Source organism: Geotrypetes seraphini, chromosome 11, assembly GCF_902459505.1.
Source record: "Geotrypetes seraphini chromosome 11, aGeoSer1.1, whole genome shotgun sequence".
NCBI lineage: Eukaryota > Metazoa > Chordata > Amphibia > Gymnophiona > Dermophiidae > Geotrypetes > Geotrypetes seraphini.
The window spans coordinates 60,368,157-60,389,571 of NC_047094.1; the positions used below are offsets into that span (position 1 = coordinate 60,368,157).

The 21,415-nt window shown below is 44.0% G+C and overlaps 1 protein-coding gene across 2 annotated transcripts in view; it reads right to left on the reverse strand.

Annotated features, from left to right (window-relative positions):
• Positions 1–18,135: 18,135 nt before the first annotated feature.
• HMOX2 (heme oxygenase 2) overlaps positions 18,136–21,415 on the reverse strand; it is a 51,831-nt gene continuing 48,551 nt past the window's right edge. For both annotated transcript variants that reach the window (XM_033914605.1, XM_033914604.1), the window contains exon 7: positions 18,136–19,996. In XM_033914605.1, coding sequence (XP_033770496.1) covers positions 19,869–19,996 — 128 coding nt within the window. In that variant the 3' untranslated portion in view covers positions 18,136–19,868. The remainder of the gene's footprint in view (positions 19,997–21,415) is intronic.

Here is a 21,415-nt window from a genome sequence, read left to right on the forward strand (position 1 = left end):
CTCTGATGGAAGTAGACTTGAGACCAGAGTCAGACAAAGAAAGAAGGTAATCCAACAAGGTCTCCACTGCCAGGGACGTAGGATTATGATAATGAAGAAGACACCAGGAAGAAAATCGTGTCCACTTCTGATAGTAACATTGCAGAGTGGCAGGTTTCCTGGAGGCATCCAGAATAGAACGAACGGGCTGAGACAACAGCGTATCACTTGAAGTCAGCCCGAGAGATACCAAGCTGTCAGGTGTAGAGACTGGAGGTTGGGATGCAGAAGGGTCTCCTAATGCTGTGTAAGTAGAGAAGGAAACAATGGAAGAAGAATAGGCTCCCTGGAACTGAGTTGAAGTAGAAGGGAGAACCAATGTTGCCTGGGCCACCGTGGAGCGATGAGAATCATGGTGGCTTGTTCCCTCTTGAGCTTGAACAAGGTTCGCAACATGAGAGGTAGCGGAGGGAAAGCATACAGGAACAGATTGGACCAATCCAGGAGAAATGCATCCGCTGCCAGATGTGAGGAGAGTAGAGTCTGGAGCAGAAGAGGGGCAGCTGGTGATTGTGAGGAGCTGCAAAGAGGTCTATCTGAGGAGTGCCCCATCGAGCGAAGATGGACTGTAGAGTTAAAGGATCGAGTGTCCACTCGTGAGGCTGGAGAATTCTGCTGAGCTTGTCCACTAAGGAATTCTGTTCCCCCTGAATGTAGATAGCTTTCAGGAATAGTTGGTGATCTGTGGCCCAAGCCCAAATCTTCTGGGCTTCCTGGCACAAGAGGCGAGAGCCTGTCCCACCCTGCTTGTTGATGTAGTACATCGCAACTTGATTATCTGTGCACAGCAGGAGGACCTGAGGAAAGAGAAGATGTTGGAAGGCCTTGAGGGCATAAAACATCGCTCTGAGTTCCAGGAAATTGATGTGATGCTTCATTTCCTGGGCTGTCCAAAGACCTTGAGTTTGGAATTCGTTCAAATGAGCTCCCCAGGCATAAGGAGAGGCGTCGGTGGTGATGACAAGTTGATGAGGAGGTAGATGGAACAGAAGACCTCTGGAGAGATTTGAGGATATTAACCACCATTGTAGAGACTGACGAAGAGATGATGTCACAGATATGTGTCGTGAGCACGGATCCGTCGCTTGGGACCACTGGGTAGCTAGGGTCCATTGAGGAGTGCGCAGGTGAAGACGTGCGAAGGGTGTGACATGAACTGTGGAGGCCATGTGACCCAAGAGTATCATCATTTGCTTGGCAGAGATGGAACTTTGCAGAAGTAGCTGCTGACATAGAGAGTGAAGAGTTTGGAGACGGTTGGATAGCAGGAATGCTCTCATGAGGACTGTGTCCAGCACTGCTCCAATGAATTGAAGTCTCTGAGTGGGGATGAGATGAGATTTGGGTAGATTGATCTCGAACCCCAGAAGTTGTAGAAACAGGATGGTTTGGTTGGTGGCCAGGAGTACTGTCTGAGATGAATTGGCCTTGATTAACCAATCGTCCAGGTAAGGAAAGACCTGAAGGTGGTGAGAGCGTAGAAAGGCAGCCACCACAATCAGACATTTGGTGAACACTCTTGGAGAGGAGGCAAGACCGAAGGGCAGCACCTTGTATTGGTAATGACAATGATTGATCATGAAGCGGAGGTACTGTCTGGAGGACAAATTTACCGGTATGTGAGTGTATGCCTCTTTGAGATCGAGGGAGCATAGCCAGTCGCCTTGATTGAGAAGAGGGTAGAGAGTGGCCAGAGAAAGCATCCTGAATTTTTCTTTGACCAAGTATTTGTTGAGATCGCGAAGATCTAAAATGGGTCTGAGATCTCCTGTTTTTTTGGGAACTAGAAAGTAACGGGAGTAGAATCCCTGCCCCTTTTGATCTAGAGAAACTTCCTCTATGGCGTTCAGAAGGAGGAGGGATTGAACCTCCTGAAGAAGGAGGGAAGACTGAGGAGTGTTCAAAGCAGACTCTCTTGGCAGACTTTGGGCAGGAAGTGTCTGAAAGTTGAGAGAGTAGCCGTGACGGATGATGTTGAAGACCCATTGATCCGAGGTGATGATCTCCCAACGGCTGAGGAAAGAAGTAAGACGGCCACCTATAGGTTGAGGTAGGTGGGCAGATGGTAGGTAGCTGGCTATGTCCTGGAGAACTAAGTCAAAAGGGCTGTGTGGACTTTTGCTGTGGAGGTGGCTTCGCAGGTTGCTGCTGTGGTGGCCTAGGGGTCTGTCGTTGTTGCTGACGTTGGCGCCTAGGTTGTTGGGCAGCTGATGGCAAGGGACGAGCCACATAACGGCGCTGATAGGCCGGCTGCTGTCTGAAAGGCCGCGCTGGTGGAGTCTTCTTTTTTGTTTTTAGCAGAGTATCCCATCTAGTCTCATGGGCGGAGAGCTTTTGGGTGGTAGAGTCCATGGATTCCCCAAAGAGTTCATCCCCCAGGCATGGTGCATTGGCCAACCGATCTTGATGGTTGACATCAAGCTCCGACACTCTGAGCCAAACAAGGCGGCGCATAGCCACAGACATGGCCGTTGCTCTGGTAGTAAGTTCGATTGTGTCATATATTGAGCAAACCATAAACTTACGGAGTTGGAAGAGAGATGATGAACAGTGGTGAAAAGCCTGTCGTTTTCGTTCAGGTACTTTTCAAAGGAAGCCATGGTGGTAAGAAGATGCTTAAGATAGAAAGAAAAATGGAAAGCATAATTACCAGATCTGTTAGCTAGCATTGCATTCTGGTATAACCGTTTACCAAACTTATCCATGGCTTTACCTTCCCTGCCAGGAGGGACAGAAGCGTATACACTAGCTCCGGCAGACTTTTTGAGCGTAGATTCCACAAGAAGGGATTCATGTGGAAGCTGCGGCTTATCAAATCCAGGGATAGGAATCACTTTGTATAAAGAATCCAATTTACGAGAGTCTCCAGGTTTTTATAAAAGGTTTCCCTCAAGATATCATGGAGGGGTAGTTTGAAAAATTCCTTTGGAGGCTGGTCAAAATCCAATGCATCAAGGAAGGCTTTGGATTTTTTAGACTCAGCCTCCAAAGGAATAGACAGAGATTCACACATATCTTTCAGGAAGGAAGTGAAAGATGTAGAATCTTGTTTGGAGGATGGATCAGGGGCAGCAGGATCATCCTCATCCGAGGAACACTCACCCTCAGAAAGAAAAGGCTCTTCGGAGTCACCCCACAGATCAGGGTCCCTAATATGGGAGCTACGGTCTCGAGACTCTGGAGTGGAGGGTTCCAGGTGTCGGGATTTGCGTGCCGACTTACCTGACATCATAGACACGGTACCGGGAGATGTTACAGGCTGCATGGGTGCCGAAGTCTGAACAGCCTGGTGTTGCGCTCTCGGTTCCGGTGCGAGGACTGGCATCGAGACCGATGAAACGGAGTGGACCGGTACCGACAAAGTGGATGCAGACAAAAGAGGCTGCTCCACTGCTGGTACCGGTGGCTCAGACCAGACCGGGATTGGAAGGCTCGGTGTCAAGAGAGCAGGAAGGAGCTGTTGTAACTGCTCCTTTAGCTGCACCTGCAGGATGGCTGCAATGCGCTCGTCCAGAGAAGGCACCGGTACCGCCTTTTTCTTCTGCGGTACCTGCGGTGCCGCTCGACGCCCCGAGGATGAGGAGCCCGAGGTCGAGGGACTCACCTCAATTGGGGCGGAGCGCTTCCGCGGGCGCCTCGCAGTCAGCAGGACTGGGCTCGCTGTTATCGAGACCGGAGGACGCTCCAGCGGGGATGGCTTCTTAGCCGGCTTACCTGGGTGTTGCGATGCCGACTGAGTTGGGGCCGATGCCGGAGTCGATGCCGCCGGGTCAGACATATCGGCACCGAAAAGCAACCGTTGCTGGATTTGTCGGTTTTTTAATGTACGTTTTTTCAAAGTGGCACAGCGGGTGCAGGTGGAAGCCTGATGCTCTGGACCTAGGCACTGTAAGCACCAGTTGTGCGGGTCCGTAAGAGAGATAGGCTGTGCACACCGCTGGCACTTCTTAAACCCTGGCTGGGGGGGCATGAAAGTAAAAACGGCTTCTGTCAAATCGAAGGCCGAGGCCTCGATGGTGGCAGCAGGCCCCGCCGGGGCAAAACCGACTAAAGTAAAGAAAAAAGAAAGTAATAATTATTTTTTTTTTTAAGAAAATAATAAAAGAAAAAAAGGAAATACAATTTCCTAACAGATTTCGCGAGCGGGAAGGCGTCAGGAAAAAATCTTTTCAACAGCCGTTGAAAAGTGCGACTTCTTAGCTCCACGGAAACTAAGAAACTGGGGACCGCGCGCCTCCGTCAGGCGGGAAGGCACTCGTGCATGCGCGGTGCGGCCTGCTAGAACTTTCCAAGTTCTTAGAGTGCAATCACTCTAAAATTGTCCGTACCGGGGCTCCGTCAGTGCCGTCACCCATCAGTCAAGAATATGCTGCCTGCTTGTCCTGGGATAAAATAGAGTTCCTATGGAGATGGGGACAAATTTGTCCCCATGTCATTCTCTAGTTTACAGTCTCAATATATAAGGGATTACAAACCTTATATACTTAAACCTTTTTCAATTGCAAAATCTCTCACATGATCCTCAGCGAGGCCACCTCCCCACTCAATAAATCTTCATAGTAGGTGGCTTTACACCTCCTCTCGTCATTGGATCCTTATATTTTCTTAATTTTCTTAAACTTTTTTTGTGCTTGTATTCTTTATAATTTTTTTATATAATTTAATGTTTAAATACTTAAATAGTTCATAAATAGTGGCTAAAATAAATTTACTTAGCTTTAGATCAGCTCAATTTCTGGTCTATGAACTGAGACCAGAAATTGAGCTGATCTAAAGCTAAGTAAATTTATTTTAGCCACTATTTATGAACTATTTAAATATTTAAACATTAAATTATATAAAAAATTATAAAGAATACAAGCACAAAAAAAGTTTAAGAAAATTAAGAAAATATAAGGATCCGATGACGAGAGGAGGTGTAAAGCCACCTACTATGACGATTTATTGAGTGGGGAGGTGGCCTCGCCTGAGGATCATGAGAGATTTTGCAATTGTAAAAGGTTTAAGTATATAAGGTTTGTAATCCCTTATATATTGAGACTGTGAGTTACTATTGCCTTTTTCTTTAAGAAGTTATGTGAGTTGGGTGCCTTTGAGTCTAATTCTCTAGTTTACAGCATAGTTCTTCAGCGAGCACCCCTACTAAGGAAAGGTTATTTGGAAGTGGTCATTGACAGTTGCAGCCTAAGCTAAGGCCTGGAAGATGTTTTAACACTGGGGTGTCAAGAATAACACGGAGCTGTATCAGTGGTCCTAGCATTTTTGCAGGCATGACTTGAGAAAGGTCTGGCAGTTGCTTCTCTGAAAGTACAAGTAGCAGGCCTTTTACCCTGATGTGTCAAGGTTCCTAAAGGGGGCTCTGTGGTTGCATCATGTGAAGCTACCCTTCCCATCCTGGAATCTTAATCTGGTCCTCTATGGGCTCAGCAAGGCTCCATATGAGCCTTTGCAGGAAGCTTTCCTATTGGACTTTACAGTCAAGACAGTGTTCTTGATGACGATTGCCTCAGTGAGATGGGTCTCGGAATTACAGGTGCTCTCATGCAAGGTGCCGCTCCTCAGAATTACAGAAGGGGGGGGCTTTCTTTACACATAGTGGTTTAAGCCTTCTATATCAATCAGGAAGTCTTGATTGCCTGTGTTTCATCCCAAGAGGGTCAAAGAAAAGGGACAAAACTGAAACTACTAGATGTCTAAAGTTATTCATTGTTATCTGGAGGTGACCAATGATTTGGGTCTCAGATCATTTTTTTGTGCTCACCAGCCAGGCTAAGTGCAGCAATACAGTTGGCTTTGATGCTGAAGTCACATGGTGCATGTACTGGCTTCCGTGCATCCTATGTCAGACAGCCCGAGCAACACCCCTAGTGACCATTGAGAGCTCGGTCTCGAACTGCTTTGGTGATGCTCAACAGAGAGGACAGTTGTCTTTTAAAGAGCATTCTTCTCATTTGAGGCACTCTGACTCAATGGCAAGATACATACTACATATATTTTTCTATAGTACATAATTTAAAGAAGAAAAGCAATGATTAAGAAGTAAGAAACACCACTTCTAATCCCAGCAGCACCATATAAATTAGAAACTTTATACAGCATGCAGTCCTGTCCAGGATTTGACAGACCACTACTGCAACATCAGTCCTTGCTGGTGGAATCTGCAGTGCACTAAAGAAAGTTAATAGCTCCAGAACCTACACCAGTAACCCATCTGGATGAGAGAATAGAATTCTTTAGACAAATTTGGTCATAGAATTTTACACATTCTACTTTTAAGTCTGGTTTAGAAACTCTCATTATGAGCAGTACCTACCTACAGAAAATTTAGAGTCTTTTCAATACATCACCACTGATCTCTTTTGAAATATGGCATGTTCATTCTTTGCTGCATTTGATGTCACATCAAAAACATCAGTAGTATATACAGCCATAAGGAGATTGGCATCTAAATCTAAAACCCGAAGCCATGCCTATGTACAAGAACATTTGGCCAATATTCTGTGTCTGTGAGCGGACTTGTTTGGGGATGAGAGGAAGTGACTAAAAAAAAAAAAGACAGGAATTAATATTTTTATGGTCACTTTATCCTCCTTGAAATCTTCCAAACCTCAAACATCTAAGAGGTTTTATACACCTAGGCATTCCTCTTATTAAAGCAAGAGAAGATTCACTTAACCATCTATGTCCTCTAGAGTACCAACACAATGATGTTCCAGATAACAGAGGACTCAAAAATCTCAAGCCCAAACTCAGCAAAAGTTCCATATAGTAAGACAGGGCTATGCCATCTGATTCCAGAAAAAACAAACACAAAATCATCCTCCAAGAGTCAGTTTTCAGCTACCAATAGAAGACCTGCTTCAACAAGAGCTCTCAGCTAGAGAATGACATGGGACAAGTTTTTCCCTTCCCTGCAGGAACTTTTTGTCCTGCCCTATTCCTGCAAACTCTGTCTCCCTCTGCAGAAGACTCAAACTTTAAAATCATAAGAGTTGGAGGCTTGTGTGGTTAAGGCAGAGCTTACAGGAATAGGACAGAAACAAAACTCATGGGGATAGGGAAATTGAGTTCCTCTGGGAACATATTTGTTCCTATGTCATTCTCTACTCTCAGCCCTGCTCCAGCTCAGTGCCATAGAACAAGTTCCCTGCAGAAGAAGGGCCAAGGTGGGGGGGGGGGGTCTACTCCAAAAAAAACTGGAGGACTCTGTCCAATTCTAGACTTCTGTGCTCTCAACAAATATTTGGTGAAATAGAAATTTTGAATAGTCTCTCTGAGAATCCTATTACCTCTATTAGAAAAGAACAACTGACTTTGTTCTCTAGCTCGCAAAGAAGCCTTCACCCACATTCCCATCCTCCTAGCCCAAAGGAAATATCTTTGCATTTGAGTAGGAACATGGCACTTCCAGTACAAGTTGCTTCCGTTTGGACTGGCTTTGGCACCTACAGTATTCACAAAATGTTTGTAATAGTGGCTGCCACGCTCTGCTCTTATAGTTTTCATATTTCCCTTATCTGGTTTTCAAGTGTTCCCTTATCCCAACACCTCAAGCTGATTTTATTTATTTATTTATTTAGATTTTTATCCCGTCCTCCCAGTAGCTCAGAACGGTCTACAAGTGAACATACACAATGGAGAGTAATTAGACATAAGAAGTACAATAGGTTTAAGTGTTTGGACATATGAGATTTACATACATAATTTAAATACAGGGAGTATACAGCAAATTAAGAGCAGAGTTTAAGAATAAGTAGTTTAGTTTAAGTACAAGTTATTTGAGTTTAGATACAATTTGTCAGAGTATAGACTAAGAGAGGACTATACTGAAATTTAGGGAGAAGATAGACAGGGGAGAGAGGTGGGCTTAAGGGGGGGAGTAGACTGAGTGTGATCTTTAGCTGAAGAGGAGGGTCTTTACCATTTTACGGAATGTTAATAATGAGTTCTGTTGTCTGAGTTGAAAGGGGAGTTGGTTCCAGAGATGTGGAATGAAGTGGCTGTAGGATCGATTGCGGGCAGTTTCTGAGAGGAGGGACCTTCCGGGGGGGGTGGGGGGTGCGTAGGCGTATCTCCGATTTTGAGCGGATTGTGCGAGTGGGGGTGTAGATGGGAAGCTTGGATTTTATGTAGGAGGGGGTGGTGGAGTAAATTCTCTTGTGGGCTATTGCCAGGGCCTTGAAAGCACAGCGTTGGCTAATTGGGAGCCAGTGTTCAGCACGGAGTGCTGGGGAGATGGGATCATGGTAGTTGAGGTTGTGTAGGAGGCGGATAGCTGCATTTTGGACCCGTTGGAGGCGTTTGAGATTATTTTTGGTTAGTCCATTAAATAGGGAGTTACAGTAATCCATTCTGGAGAGGACATATGCGTAGAGGAGTTGGGCGAGGTCAGGTGTGGAGATGTAGGGTTTGATCCTTTTCAGTTGGCGAAGGTAGTAGAAGGAGGTGGAGATTACTTGGGATATGTGGGCAGCAGTGTTCCCGCTAAGCTGCGTTGGCCTGCGCTCGCGCACAAAATATTACATCGCAGCGCAAAGTTTCTCTTCACAGCGCACACACGCGTCGGTAAGGTAAGGGGACGCATTGGGGGGATTGCACTTCCCCACAATTGCCATGCTTCGGTTCCTCTTCTTCCTTCCTTCCTCCCCCCCCCCCCCCCGCGGGACCCTGCGGCACCATCAACTCTTACTCCCTCTAATGTCGGCCCTGCAGCTCCAGACTTCCTCGCACCTTCTCCCCTCCCCCTTTGGATCGCTATTATTTTAAATGTTATAGCCGCGGAGCTGTATCCATCAGTGGAGATGTCTAACCTCGGCCTGCCCCGGAACTCTTACTGCAGCAGCCGCCCGTCTAGGCAGGAACAGGAAGTCACTGTTGCAGTAAGAGTTCCGGGGCAGGCCGAGGTTAGACATCTCCACTGATGGATACAGCTCCGCGGCTATAACATTTAAAATAATAGCGATCCAAAGGGGGAGGGGAGAAGGTGCGAGGAAGTCTGGAGCTGCAGGGCCGACATTAGAGGGAGTAAGAGTTGATGGTGCCGCAGGGTCCCGCGGGGGGGGGGGAGGAAGGAAGGAAGAAGAGGAACCGAAGCATGGCAATTGTGGGGAAGTGCAGAGCTGCAGGGAAGAGTGTTGCGGTACCCAGCTGGAGGGAGAAGGAAGATGAGGGAGGGAATTAGAGGAGATGCCAGGGCTTGGAGCGTAGGAGGAAGGTATGCCAGTCTAAGGGAAAAGGAAGGGGGAGATGTGAGAGCATGGAGGGGGAGCGAAAGATGGAAGAAAAGGAAAGGAGAGAGATGCCAGAGAATCAGGGAAGGGGAGATACCAGACTATGAGGAGAGGTGTGGGAGAGGGAAGGCGAGGAGAGAGATGCCAGACCAATGGGGTGAAAGGAGAGATGGAAGGGGGAGGCATACAGTTTCTGGAAGGGGCATAGAAGGAGAGAAGATGCCATATAGGGGAAGAGAGACGGCAGACAGTGGATGGAAGGAAGAGAGTTACAAGAAGATGAGGAAAGGAGAAACCACAGAAGACAAAGGTAGAAAAAAATTTCTATTTATTTATTGCTTTAGGAGACATGTGTCACTGTTTCTGTGACATTCTTCAAGATTAATAAGTAGACAAAGACTAATTCACAATACACACTAACCAAAATCCAGTGAGGTGGATTCTATTGACTGCGGGGTGTCAGATTGACCATATCAGCAGGTCTGTCAATTCCTCATTCATCCCCTTCAGACAGTATTTTTTGTATCTTTTTTATATGCTTTTTATATAAGTATATTTTTGAACTTTCATTTTTAGCGTTTTTTCATAATAAATAGTGATAAGAACAATATTAAAGGTGACTTAGCTTATTTCTGTGAGTATATAAGTCATACTGGTTTGAAGTTTTTTTCTCCGATGTTATACATAGAACACTCCCCTCTGCCAACGCGTTTCGCCAGTCTTTCTCAAGGCATGGGGTTCTGAGGAGAAATTATAAGATATATTTTGAAATATATTTTGAAAACCAATCATTTAATTGAGACAAAAAGCTAAGCTTAAAAAAGAAAACTACGGCACATACCTGATGCATAAAATGTACCTAGTTTGCGTATCTGCGGCATCGAAAAGATGGCCGCGGCATTATTTTCTCACTGAAATAGAGGTTGTTTCTGACGTCAAGTATGACGTTAGTAATTAAGGTCAACTTGAGCAAGCCAGTCAGCTGTTTCATTTAACCCTATTGGAGCCATGGAGTTTAGCATAAACATCCATCTGAGTTCTTTTAAATTAAGGTTCTTTTCTATATTACCTCCCTCCCACCCTGCTATGATACAGTCCAACACTCGCCACTTGAGATCTTTTAAAGTGTGATTGCACAGTTTCCAATGATGAACCAAAGGAGACGTTTCATTTCGAGTATGAACCCTGGACTTATGTTCCGTCAACCTTACTTTTATAGGCCTTGAGGTCCGACCAACATAAAGCTTAGGGCACGGACACTGAATACAATAAATAACCTGACTGGAGTTGCAGTTGGTTGAAAACCTGGAATAATACATCTCCCCTGTAATAGGGTGAACCCACGATTCTCCCGGGATCGTGAACGGGCACCATTGGCACCGACCACATGGGAGATGACAACCCTCAATCCTAGGTGTCGGGTTTCTGATGATGCTGTGATTCACATATTCCCCTATGTTTTTTTGTCTCTTGTAAGAGCAGATCGGATGATTTTTCAACAGAGGATTAGCTAATTTAACAACGTGCCAGTGTTTTTTGATAATGTGAGAAATTTTAGAAGCCAAAGTGGAATATTGTTGGATGAAAGCAATATTCTCTTCAGGGCAAGACATTCCATTCGTCATATTAGAAATGGGCAAATCACTCTTCTCTTGAAGTAGCCATTCACGATGGGCATACTTTGCCCGAGTGTAGGCTCTTTTGACCACATCATGAGGGTAACCGCGTTGGTAAAAGCGTTTCTTCATAATTTTGGCTTGTGTGCGAAATTCTTCTATAGAGTGGCAAATCCTTCGTAACCGTAAAAATTGGCTAATAGGCAAGCTTCTCCGCAGTCCAATGGGGTGGAAGCTGTGAAACCGAAGCAAGCTGTTGCGGTCAGTATTTTTTCCATCGAAAAAATACTGACCGCAACAGCTTGCTTCGGTTTCACAGCTTCCACCCCATTGGACTGCGGAGAAGCTTGCCTATTAGCCAATTTTTACGGTTACGAAGGATTTGCCACTCTATAGAAGAATTTCGCACACAAGCCAAAATTATGAAGAAACGCTTTTACCAACGCGGTTACCCTCATGATGTGGTCAAAAGAGCCTACACTCGGGCAAAGTATGCCCATCGTGAATGGCTACTTCAAGAGAAGAGTGATTTGCCCATTTCTAATATGACGAATGGAATGTCTTGCCCTGAAGAGAATATTGCTTTCATCCAACAATATTCCACTTTGGCTTCTAAAATTTCTCACATTATCAAAAAACACTGGCACGTTGTTAAATTAGCTAATCCTCTGTTGAAAAATCATCCGATCTGCTCTTACAAGAGACAAAAAAACATAGGGGAATATGTGAATCACAGCATCATCAGAAACCCGACACCTAGGATTGAGGGTTGTCATCTCCCATGTGGTCGGTGCCAATGGTGCCCGTTCACGATCCCGGGAGAATCGTGGGTTCACCCTATTACAGGGGAGATGTATTATTCCAGGTTTTCAACCAACTGCAACTCCAGTCAGGTTATTTATTGTATTCAGTGTCCGTGCCCTAAGCTTTATGTTGGTCGGACCTCAAGGCCTATAAAAGTAAGGTTGACGGAACATAAGTCCAGGGTTCATACTCGAAATGAAACGTCTCCTTTGGTTCATCATTGGAAACTGTGCAATCACACTTTAAAAGATCTCAAGTGGCGAGTGTTGGACTGTATCATAGCAGGGTGGGAGGGAGGTAATATAGAAAAGAACCTTAATTTAAAAGAACTCAGATGGATGTTTATGCTAAACTCCATGGCTCCAATAGGGTTAAATGAAACAGCTGACTGGCTTGCTCAAGTTGACCTTAATTACTAACGTCATACTTGACGTCAGAAACAACCTCTATTTCAGTGAGAAAATAATGCCGCGGCCATCTTTTCGATGCCGCAGATACGCAAACTAGGTACATTTTATGCATCAGGTATGTGCCGTAGTTTTCTTTTTTAAGCTTAGCTTTTTGTCTCAATTAAATGATTGGTTTTCAAAATATATTTCAAAATATATCTTATAATTTCTCCTCAGAACCCCATGCCTTGAGAAAGACTGGCGAAACGCGTTGGCAGAGGGGAGTGTTCTATGTATAACATCGGAGAAAAAAACTTCAAACCAGTATGACTTATATACTCACAGAAATAAGCTAAGTCACCTTTAATATTGTTCTTATCACTATTTATTATGAAAAAACGCTAAAAATGAAAGTTCAAAAATATACTTATATAAAAAGCATATAAAAAAGATACAAAAAATACTGTCTGAAGGGGATGAATGAGGAATTGACAGACCTGCTGATATGGTCAATCTGACACCCCGCAGTCAATAGAATCCACCTCACTGGATTTTGGTTAGTGTGTACTGTTTCTGTGAAGCATTGTATGCAGAGTCCAGCTTCTTGCTGGTTCAATTTAACCTTTGTCTATGTATTTTTATTTTATCCCCCCTTTTACAAAACTGTGAAGCGTTTTTAGCACCAGCCTTGGTGGTAGCAGCTCTGATGCTCAGAATTTTATGAGCATCAGAGCTGTTACCTCCGTAGCTAAAATCCACACTACAGTTTTGTAAAAGAGGGAGGGGTTAGTTTGTGATTACATATTCCTTACTAGGCGAAGGTGTTTTCTGTGTTCTGTGTGTTCGAAAGACATGGTTTTCTGTTAGGATTGACGGTGTAGGATTGATCTGTGCTGGTCTGGCTTGTTTAGTTTTACAATGGGTGTATTGATGTACTGCTCACTGCAATATGTAAGATGCTGCCTTTTCCTAGGTACTCATGTGTGACGTGTGGTTTGTTACTAAAAATCATGTTTTTCTTACAGATGGGGGGGGGTGCCAAAAAATGATGGGCCCCGGATGTTACATATGCTAGGTACGCCACTGTATGTAAAGATACCAGAAAGCTGGCGTAGCAAAAACTTCTAAGTTTTGAGTATTTAACCCTCCCACAATCTCACGGGCACTCGTTTCAAGTTTATTGAGATTTTGATTTAAACGCAATATCAAATATTTTCAATGCGTATAACAAAAATAAATTTGGGGAAATAAATAAAACCATTTGAACCAGTGTTCCCGCTAAGCTGCGCTGGCGTGCGCTGGCGCACAAAATATTACATCGCAGCGCACACGTTTCTCGTCACAGCGCACGATCGGAAGAGGCGTACGGCAGATGGCAGGGCGGCGAGAGGAGAATCGGGCGAGTTGGCTCATAACTTGCTGGCGCCCGATATTTTTGGCTCACGGTGAAAAAAGTTTGCTCACAACACCCGCCCGCTTAGAGGGAACACTGGTGGGCAGATAGGGATAGGTGTCCGTCTAGGGTTATTCCTAGGCTGTGAACCTGATCTGTTGCCGTTAGTAGAGTGGAGTCCCATGCTAGTGTAGGACGTGTGTATTTGGTGCTTTTTTTTCTAATCCATAAGAGTTCGGTTTTAGAGGCGTTCAGTTGAAGTTTGTTTTTTGACATACAAGTTTTCATGTCAGAGAGGCAGTGTTGGAGGTTAGCAATTTGGGACGACCGGTTCTCGCCTAGTGGGAGGAGCAGCTGGATGTCATCTGCATAAGAGTGGATTTTAATGCTATATTTCTGTGCTATATCAATGACAGGCCTGATGTAGAGGTTGAATAGAAGGGGGGATAGAAGGGCGCCTTGAGGAACACCATATTTGATAGGCTTGGGGTTAGATTTGTGTGTCCCTAGTAGGACAGTCTGTGTCCTTTGATGGAGGAAGGAGGTGATCCATTGGAGGGCTGTGTCCTTGATTCTGAGGTCATAGAGTCTGGATGTGAGGAGGTGGTGGTCGACTGTATCAAAGGCAGCGCTGAGGTCAAGTAGGACTAGTAGGGCATCACTGCCTTTGTCAAGTATTGACCAGCTGTCATCAATGATATCAAGGAGTACTGACTCTGTGCTGTGGCCTTTTCGGAAGCCAGACTGGGCTGGGGATAGAGCAGCTTGTTCTTCAATGAAAGGGTGTAGTCGGTGGAGCACAATTCGTTCAAGGAGTTTGGAGACGAATGGGAGGTTGGAGACTGGGCGATAGTTGCCAGGTTCATTAGGATCAAGGGTGGGTTTTTTGAGAGTGGGCTTGATAATAGCTGACTTCCAGCTGAGGGGAACAGTCCCAGTGGTTAGAGAGGCGTTAATGATGGGGAGGATGGATTCTGCCATGGCATCTTCTGTGGACAGCAGGAGGCTGGATGGGCAGGGATCGAGGATGGTGTTGGAGGGTTTGAGTTCTCTCAGAGTTTCGAGAACCTCGGCATGAGTGGCCATATGAAATTGGGAGAGAGCGGCGGAGGATGGGGTATTTGGAATCGGGTGGGGCTGAGTAGGAGTGGGTGTGGTGCTGGTGTCAAGATTATCTCGGATGGTTTGTACTTTGGATTGGAAGAAGTCCGAGAGAGTCTCGCTATCAAGTTCTGTTTGGTTGTTGTGACTTTTTCTTTGGGCGTTGGTGAAGAGTTGGTTTGTGAGGGTGAACAGCTGTTTGGATCTAGAAGGGGCTAGTTGTAGGAGGCGAGTGTAGTAGGTCTTTTTCGCTTCTAGAATGGCAGCTTTGTAGGTGATGGATATGTTATTCCACTGTGCTTTGGTTTCAGAGCACGGGTGTTTGATCCAGATCCTTTCTGCTTTTCTCAGCGATCGTTTTATGGAGCGGAGGTCACTAGTGTACCAGGGAGCAGGTGCTTTGTTGGTGATTATTTGGGTTGTTTTTGTCTGGGCAAGGCTATTATAGAGGGATTGGATGTTGGAGTGCCATGTGGAGGCTGCCAGGTCAATGGAGTGGGGATGTTGGGTGCAGGTTTCATTTAGGGTGCGAATCAACTGCCCATAAATTCCCCTACACATCAGCTTTGCAGTCAATTACAAAAACTCTCACTTGCAACCCACTCAGGTTCTAGAGTTCATTAGGGAACTTTTGGACACGACTCATGCATTTCTACCTCAACAGCAGCTCATCACTTTACTGCAGATTTGCCAGAAAATGTCCAGTCTCCAATGCACCACTGTGTGCCAAATGATGAGTCTTCTAGGGCACATGGCATCTACAGTCCATGTGACTCCATTTGCATATCTACATCTCAGAGAACCTCCATGGACTCTCTTGACCCAATGGTCTCAGTTCTCCAGAAAACTTTCCCAAGTGATTCATGTAACCTCAGACCTTTGTCAGTCTCTTCAGTGGTGGCTATTATTGAACACAGTCCTTCCAGAGGCTGCCCTGTTCTGTACTCCACCACATCAGAAGATATTAACAATGGATGCTTCTGTGCTCAGCTGGGGAGCTCACCTAGATGGCTTTCATACTCAAGGCAGTTGGAGTGCTTATGAGAAAACTCTCCACATCAATCTCCTTGAGCTCCGAGCAATCTGAAATGATCTACGCACGTTCCAGCATTACCTCAATCAAGTATAACTCATTTGAACAGAAAACCACATAGCTATGTACTACATGAACAAATCAGGAGGCGATACAGCTTTGTTCCTTGTCAATGCCTCAAAACATATTCCTCAAAGAGGTTTATTTAACAAGAAAACAGAATCTCTTAGACAGGTTGAGCAGACTCCTACAACCTCACAAGTCAATTCAACTGTTTTATGTTAAATATTCAAGGACTGGGGAACTCTAAGTGGATCTCATTGCATCCCTCAACAATCACAAACTTCCAGTCTTTTGTTCCAATTTACACTCCCATTTGTCTGGAGTCTGATGCCTTTCTCCTCGATTGGCAGGACAACTTCCTTTTAAAGCTTTCCCTCCAATTTCTCTACTGGGGAGGACTCTACTAAGACTTCACCAAAAAGAAGCCACTATGATATTCATGGTACCTCGATGGCCACAACCATGGTTCCCTCTCCTCCTACAGTACAGTGTACAGGAACCCATCACACTTCAAATCTTTCCAATATTGCTGATGCAGAAGAACGAAGAATCTCTACTCCATCCCAGTCTACATTAATTAGCTCTCAAAGCATGGTATCTATTTTCCAAGAGATAGATACTTTCTGCACCAGTGTCAGCCATCATTGAAGCTTCTAGAAAACTTTCCACACAACACTTATCGCTTTAAGTGGGCTCGCTTCACAGTCTTGTGTAATACAAATTAATTAGATCCAAACACTTGTACTCTCTCATTGGTCCAGGACTACCTTCCACTCTACGCTCTAACTTGAACTCCAACTGAAGTAGTTGTGAGCGCCATCTCAATGCTACTACAACTTTTCATACACTTCTAGTAAAAGTCATTATCAGTACATCCTCTAGCTTCCAAATTCATGAAAGTTTTCATACTAAACCACCAGTAAAGCCTCCTCCAGTTGCTTGGCATCTTAATGTTATACTTTCCACTGGAATAAAGCCTCTTTCTGAACCACTATCATCTGCATCTCATTTGTAAAATAAGATTTCTTGTATCTATCACAAGGCTGCCCAAGTCCCATCCTCCAGATCCCATTGTGGATTTCTGTTACAGGTAAGTAACTCTTAACCAAGGTAAGTTAAATGCTTAACCAAAGGTACAAAGCGTTGTACAAATAATAAAAGTAACATAATATACATAATTCTCTACTTTTACACATACATGTGCATATATGTTATTCTTCTATATATTCACACAGATGAAATGTGGGCACCTATATTAAAGACTTGCCCTGACCACTTTTTAACAAGCCACTTGATAAAAGATATGAATTGTTGTCTTTTAAATTTGGAACCTAGGTTTTTCTTATCAAAGCAGCAGAAACGGGTCCATTATGTGGTAATGGTTGGTCAATTTATACTAGCTGCAGTGTGGAAGCGGAATTTCCAGGACTCATCAGTGATCCTCAACAAAGTTAATCATATACTTGTATATATTTAATGTCCAAGCTCACAGCACGGACAAGAAAGCACAGTTACTTACCGTAACAGGTGTTATCCAGGGACAGCAGGCATTCTCAAATGGGCGACGTCACCAACAGAGCCCCGGTACGAACACTGGGGGCTGATTTTGGGGGCTGGGGGCTGATTTTGGATTGCTTCCTTTTCTGTGTTTATTCTAAGGAGTTTTCTTCTTTCCCCTTTTTTAAATGTAGCCATATACTGTACTTAAGAACTACAGTATGTCTTCAGTATTATTTGATTTGAATTTTATTGGTACAGGTACAAGATCCTTTATTTGAAATCCTTGGGACCAGGCATATTTTGGGTTTTGGAATGGTAATGTTAAATCAGAAGACCATAAGACTGCCACCAGACTTTTTTTTATTTCAAAATAAGGCAAACATTAAACACTTCAAACATAAATGAAGTGTCAAATTTCAGTTTTCAAAGCTTTTTGGTTTTCAGAATTTCAGATAAAGGATCCTGTACCTGTACACTGTGCAGATTTTTGGGGGGGTTAATAAATAAAAGACCTTGATATTTTACAGGAGCCTCATTCCAGTATAACTCCTGCAGAAGGCACCTCTAGGATTTAAGACAGGCATTTATTTACACGCGCTTTCAGGCAGACATATGTTGGTGCTTAAAGTACATGCATAAACCGTGACTGCAAACACTCCTCCCTCAAGCGTGTCTGCTCTACACATACAAAGCTACTTGCATCATATAGACTTTTTAAGCACACCTAATATGAGTCTGTTATATGCATCAACCCACATTTTAGATGTGGAAAAGGTTTCTAATATTCCCCCAAAAGCACTACCGGTAGTCTTCAACAAACAGACATATATCTACAGACCTCCAAACCGAGGTGGCATGTAAAATTACCATCAGTCTATTTATAGCATGTGCTCCTTCACTACCTGTAGATATATCCAAAATACTGCAAATAAGCAACAAGAGAATAGAAATGGACACAGACAGGCGGTACCTTATAGATTAACCAATTTATTGAGTCATGAGATTTTGAGGACCAGAGTCCACTTTGTCAGATGTAAGAAAAGAAAACATAGTAGTAGTGCACTTAATCTTAAATGATGCAAGGCATATGGCATTATCTTTCAGTTCTTCCCCGTCAGTCATGGGTGGCTGAACACTTACAGTCCTGGAGTTTAGCCCCAAGCTGAACACTGCTGCATAGCTTTCACTTTTTTCAGATACAAACCCTTGGTTAGGTATTACCCATCTGTTAAGACAGGCAGGCAAAACTAAAAGATCAGGCTCTTCCCCCCCTTAAAATAGGGCATTCTGCACTATGAAATGGTCAATTATTACTATGCCTAAAAATCAGGGCTGGAAAGTGCATCCAATCTTTGGGGCCAGTTCCTATGACATTTTCACCCCTTCCCTCCCTGATAACCACTTGGGAGCAGGCAGAGGCTTAAAGCTATGTTATAACACTCCCCAAAAAAATAAAGCAAAAACTAAAAGAGTAGTGACGTGATATCTATTCCTGTTGAACTACCACAGGGAATGACTGGTTTTACTTACATAATCCTGTACATATTTTTATCTTTAAATTATATTAAGTGCATTACATATTTATCGATTCATACTGCCTAGGATTTGGCTTTATAGCATTGAAAGCAAAGGCCAACTGCAAAAATTCCTGTCACAACAATCATTTCCCTGATTATTTCCCAACTGTCAACTTCTAGAAGGGCTGCTGCCTGCACACCATCTTGCAGAAGTGCTGCTTTAGAATCTGGGACCTGCTGGAGCTCTTCCCCCTAGCGCACTGCTCTCCAACTCTTAGCAGGAGGTTAGTTCTGGCTGTATCCCTTATTGCCATTATTTACACATGAAATAGCCATTCTTCTGTTTTTCAGTTATAGCAACTCTACCAATAAAATAGCCCTTCTGCTCCCTGGGCAGCTTTATAAACCCTCTTCCAGTTTCACTTATCCAGTCCTTAAAGTCTCTTCGCCAATTCCCAAGCCATCCAGTCTTAGAGGGCAGAAGTTTTATCATTACATTAATTCCCTGACCTGTTCATCAGGATAAAGTGCTACAGTCGGCCGCATATGGCAATAAAACTAAATACTTTAAATGTTAAAATGTCAGCTAAAGCACTGTGGGAATTACTCAAAGCTGTTCTACAAAGGAAAGGAGAATGGGGATGGGACTTAATATATCATAAGAACATAAGAATAGCCTTACTGGGTCAGACCAATGGTCAATCAAGCCCAGTAGCCCGTTCTCACGGTGGCCAATCCAGGTCCCTAGTACCTGGCTGAAACCCAAGGTGTAGCAATATCCATGCTATCGATCCAGGGCAAGCAATCAAAGCAGTTTACATATATACAGGTACTACTTATTTTGTACCTGGGACAATGGAAGGCTGCATTAACCACTAGAATCCTCCTCTACTACCGATCTTTATGGATTTTAGTCAATACCATATTTGAAGTCACAGCAGTAATGCCATCAAGCATAACATATGTATGATACCACGCAAGCAAAATATCAGCCAATTAAATTGTTTGTTTTCTTGTTATTTACCTCTGCAGCCACATAATGCCCCCTCCACAGGGTGCCAATACTTGTGCATTAGATAGAAAAATTTTGTTACTATAAATCCTGCATAGGAATGCCCTGAAAAGGTTAGCTTAGTCCTTACAAAGTTTCTAACGTGCATCTTCTTTAACAGTTAATGGTCTTTCACATCAGGTACCAGGCGAGAACGCCTGCTGCAGCAGCAACGGAAGCAGCAAAGAGGAACTGCACAGTAGGTTGTCTAAGCACAGCCAGGGCAATGTGGAATGGACATCCTGATGTTTCACCAGCACCTGAAAATAAACACAATCAATCAATCAACCATAAAGGGAATCCTGGGAGACATCAGGGCATGCTTTGCAATAGGCACAAGGGACATGCTGGGTAATAAAGGAAGGCGAAGACTAGTGGTTTCTCAGAGGAGCATGGAGATTGGCTACCTGTTCAGTGTGTTGCCACTGCACAGAGTAGTTATTGAATCTGCACGGCTTCTACCTCAAAATTAATGATCTCAAAATACCACAGCATGATGCAATCAAATCAGTATGCAAATTACTGCCACATTAAAACCACAGCAGTGATCTGCAGCTCATTGCAAAAAAAAAAAAAAAAAAAGGTCATCTTTCTTGTCACTACCTACGCAGTGATTGGTTCAGGTACTGACAGGCATATGCACTGGTCCCCTTCACCCTATTAAAATTCCCAATTCTTGGTGTCTAGAAGCCCTCTTTTAATAAATAAATAAATAAATACCCTCCCCCAACATGACATCCCTTCCCTTTCTTTCCTAGACACAAGACCTCCCAATTCCCTGTATGTAATGACACTCACCCCATACCCAACATAACCCCTTTCCTGCCCCCCAACTGAAGAAAAAAAATCACATTCCTGGGTATCAAGTAGTAACCTTCACCTAACCCCTGCTCCAGGTCCTCCGAGGTCACACTTTAAGAAGGAGCAATACCCATTCGTTCCAGACTCTGGTACCACTATCTTGAAAAACAATGGCACCTGACCCCGCATGGTACATCCTGAAGTACACCATGTGGGGTCAGTCTGACAAAAAACAATGCAGAAAGCTATTGGAGTCGGGGTTCAGATTAGGGGTTCATAGGGCTGCCAGACTCATTTGTGTTTGGAAGTTGGGAGGGAAGGAGAGACTATCAGAGAACCACACAGAAAGCTATCAGGGTTAGAGGGTTCAAGTTGGGGGGCTCAGATTTCTTGCGTTCTAAACATCAGTGCACAGATTAAAAGTTCTCTGCATTGCTGCAGATTAGCTATTAATCTAACCATGCATTTTAAATGCTGTGTGCCGAGGTCTACCATACAAGTTAATATTGCTGAACCACAACAGTGTGTGGACTTTTCATTAACTGTGTGCTACAGCCTGTGAAAGCTTTCTGCATTGGCCCCTGAGAAATTTAAACAGCAGAGCAAAAGAGTATAATACAATGCTAATGGTGGGAAGTTTGGCAGGTGTGCATTTACTTTTAAAGGCTAGTGAACAGTATTGAAATGGTTTCACAAACTACCCCGAGCAGCTGGGTACAGTTTGGCCAATTAACAAATCACATATTGCTTCACAACCTGTTCTTTGTATTGATTCAAACTGTCCAATGTCATGAAGGACAAACAGCCAGCATGAAATAATTAATGCTCCACATGAGAAAGGTTAATGCATTTTTGCCTCCCTTGTCTTTTAGTTTTAA